Source organism: Myotis brandtii, unplaced genomic scaffold (assembly GCF_000412655.1).
Source record: "Myotis brandtii unplaced genomic scaffold, ASM41265v1 scaffold68, whole genome shotgun sequence".
Classification (NCBI taxonomy): Eukaryota; Metazoa; Chordata; class Mammalia; order Chiroptera; family Vespertilionidae; genus Myotis; species Myotis brandtii.
This window is the reverse complement of record NW_005370657.1, coordinates 549,170-552,140: the sequence shown is the minus strand read 5'-3', so window position 1 is coordinate 552,140 and position 2,971 is coordinate 549,170. Positions and strand designations below refer to the sequence as shown.

General features: G+C 54.7%; 2 protein-coding genes across 8 annotated transcripts in view; both read right to left on the bottom strand.

Moving 5' to 3' along the window:
• Nucleotides 1-2,971, bottom strand: part of ZDHHC12 (zinc finger, DHHC-type containing 12) — a 590,635-nt gene that overhangs the window by 215,815 nt on the left and 371,849 nt on the right. The window lies entirely within an intron of this gene.
• Nucleotides 1-2,971, bottom strand: part of SH3GLB2 (SH3-domain GRB2-like endophilin B2) — a 15,586-nt gene that overhangs the window by 9,548 nt on the left and 3,067 nt on the right. For all 7 annotated transcript variants that reach the window (XM_005881372.2, XM_005881374.2, XM_005881376.2 and 4 more), the window contains exons 2-3: nt 2,173-2,314; nt 1,311-1,439 (exon numbers count right to left, since the gene is read on the bottom strand). In XM_005881372.2, the coding sequence (XP_005881434.1) occupies nt 1,311-1,439; nt 2,173-2,314 (271 nt within the window). The remainder of the gene's footprint in view (nt 1-1,310; nt 1,440-2,172; nt 2,315-2,971) is intronic.

Sequence of the window (2,971 nt, the reverse complement as noted above, 5' to 3'; positions counted from 1 at the left end):
TTAGGAGACCCCTGTGAAAGGGTCGTTCGACCCCCAAACGGGTCGCGACCCACAGGTTGAGAACCGCTGTTCTAGGCCATAAACAAGTCTTAGTAAGTGTAAAAGCATTAAAATCATACAAAGTGCGTTCTCTGACCAACGTGCAATGAAATCAGGAATCAACAACAGAAGGACACTTCGAAAATCCACAAATGTCTAAAAGTCAAACACCACACTGCTGGTGGGAAGGTAAGATCACACAGCCACTCTGGGAAAGAGTTTGGTGATCTGTTGAAAAGTTAAAACATTAAATGTACCATACGACCCAGCAGTTTCACTTCTGGGTATATACCCAGGAGAAGTGAAATCATCTGTCCTCACGAAGGTTGGTATGAAAGTGTTTATAGGGAAACAACCCAAATGTCTATCAAACGGGGAACGGATAAAGAAAACGCGGTGGCGCATCCACGTAATGAAACGCTGGTCAGCAGTAAAAAGGAACGAAATCCCCAAACACACGATTAACAGGGATGAACCTCCAAGACATGATGCTAAGTGAAGCCAGATACAAAACACAATATAATGCACGGTTCCATTTGTATGAAATGTCTAGACCAAGCAGATTAATAGGGCCACAAAGCACACGAGAGGTTGGCCGGGGTGGACAGTGGAGACTGACTCTAAGTAGACAGAAGCGATTTTTTTTGCAGATGATGGAAATGTTCTTTAAATTGAACTCAAAATTAACTCAAAATCACTGAATTGCATATTTAAAACAGGTGCATTTCATGGTATATAAAAAATTATACCTCAATAAAACTTTTCACAAATTAGAAAAATAAAGACTGAGGTGGCTCTATAGGAGCTACTGTGCACAGATATCTAGAGTGAATTGCCACGTTTAAAAACCAGGTTGAAGAACAGCCCTAGCTGGTTCGGCTCAGTGGGTAGAGCGTCGGCCTGCGGACTGAAGGGTCCCAGGTTCGATTCCAGTCAGGGCACATGCCCAGGTTGCAGGCTGGGTCCCCAGTGGGGGTGTGCAGGAGGCAGCCGATCAATGATTCTCTCTCATCACTGATGTTTCTCTTTCTCTCTCCCTCTCCCTTCCTCTCTGCAATCAATAAAAATATATTAAAAAATAAATAAATAAAATGAAAACCAGGTTGAAGAACGGACACGCAGTATGAGCCCATTACACACCGCACACAAACCAGACTGAGTAAGAGAGACCTCATTTTTCACTCCATTTTCCTCACGAGTGCTGGGCGGGGAGGGAGGAGAATTAGAGGGGGAGAGGCCATGGCGCCCACCCGCCGAGGGGCCCGGCTCACCGTAGGGGGTGGTGGGCCCCAGCTCGCTGGCCGCCTCCGCCATGTACTGAGCCAGCAGCTCCCCGTTGGTGACCCGCGAGGGCACCTTCCTGTCCAGCTTCTCGTACAGGAACTCCTCCACTCGGGCACCTGCGGGGGGCACACGCCGAGTCACAGGGCTCCTCGGTCCACCCCGAGGATGAAAGCCATGGGGACAGAAACAGGCCCAGAGCAGGGCCTGCCCACAGCAGCCCTGGGATTTCCAGAATATTCCCTGGCAGACGCCCACTCCTGTGAGGCAGGCCTTCGACCCTGTGGAATCCTTCACACTGGAGAGGAGGAAGCCTCCGCTCAGACGTGAAATGCCGGCCCCAGGTCCCCAAGTCAGGGCCGCCATGGCTCCTCATTACAATAGCACTTACAGAACGCGGTAAGCGTGTGAGCAACCTGGGCCTGCACACAGCGGGCTTGCAGACAGACCAGCAATTCCACCCACACCCGTGCACCCGGGCTCCCCTGAGCTTGCTGGTGCTGGTGCTGGTGCTGATGCTGGTGCTGGTGCTGAGTGCTGCGGGTGCCTGGGCAAGCCCTCTGCCTTCGCTGGGCCTCGCTGCCGGCTCTCAGACGGCCCTGCTGCTGTTTCTCCTGCCTCTTCTCCCAAGTGTTCTAGTTCCCAGGCCGTCCCCGTCCTCGGTGCTAACCCAGCATCTCCTCTGCCCCCGGAGAGCACATCTGAGAGCCCAGCACCCACTCCGCTGTTGTCTTTCCCGGGACTGCCCGCAGCCGCCTTAAGTCCACGGGCATCTCTCCCACCGGCCAGGCCCACCTCCCGCCTCAGCCACAGCCTCCTGCCCTGGCCCCAGGGCCAGCCCCCTGCACTCACTGGGGTTGGGCTGCAGGAGCACCTCCGTCTGCCTCAGGATTTTCTCCGTCCAGTTCTTGGTGCTGTCCGCCCGGGCCAGAAGGTTCTCAAAGTTGGCATCGAGCTCGGTCTTCTCGGCCTGGCCGAATTTCTCCTCTGTGAACTGTGGGCGGAGGAGGGCCCAGGGATCAGGAGGGCTCAGAGGGAGGGAGGGAGGACTGCCCCCGCCCCTCCCCTACTACCCTTCCCCACTAGCTGGAACCCAGGCCCCAAGGTCAAGAAACTTGCTCTGCCTCAACCTGCTCTGCAACTCTGACCAAGTTAGGACCCTGCCCTGGGCCTCGGTGTGCCCCTCTGTGAAATGAGGCGGTTGGACCAGTTTGGGGATCATGGCCTCTTCTGGAAATCCAATGAACGCTACAGCACCCCACCCCCAAAAGCACATTTGTGCAAAGTCTGGCATACAGCTTAGAGGGGTAAGAAACCCTTGGGAACCCGTCACAAATGGTCCCCCGGGCCGACTCTGCGGGAAGGAATGTGGTAGAAAGCGCTCAAAGCAGGTTCTGGGGTTCTCAGGGGGCTCAGTGGGGGGCTGGGAGCACCTGGGGAGGGTCTGTCAGGGGAGTCAGTGGTTGCAGAACCACAGGGACCTGACTCCAGTCTCAGTCCCACTGATGTGCTGTGTGACCTTGGCAAGTGGCTTTGCCTCTCTAAACAGCAGTCTCCTGAGCTGAAAAATGAGGGTAATAAACAGCACCCGCTCCATAGGCTGTGAGCACTATCACTTGTACAGCCCCCTCCCCCCCTCCATAGGCTGTGA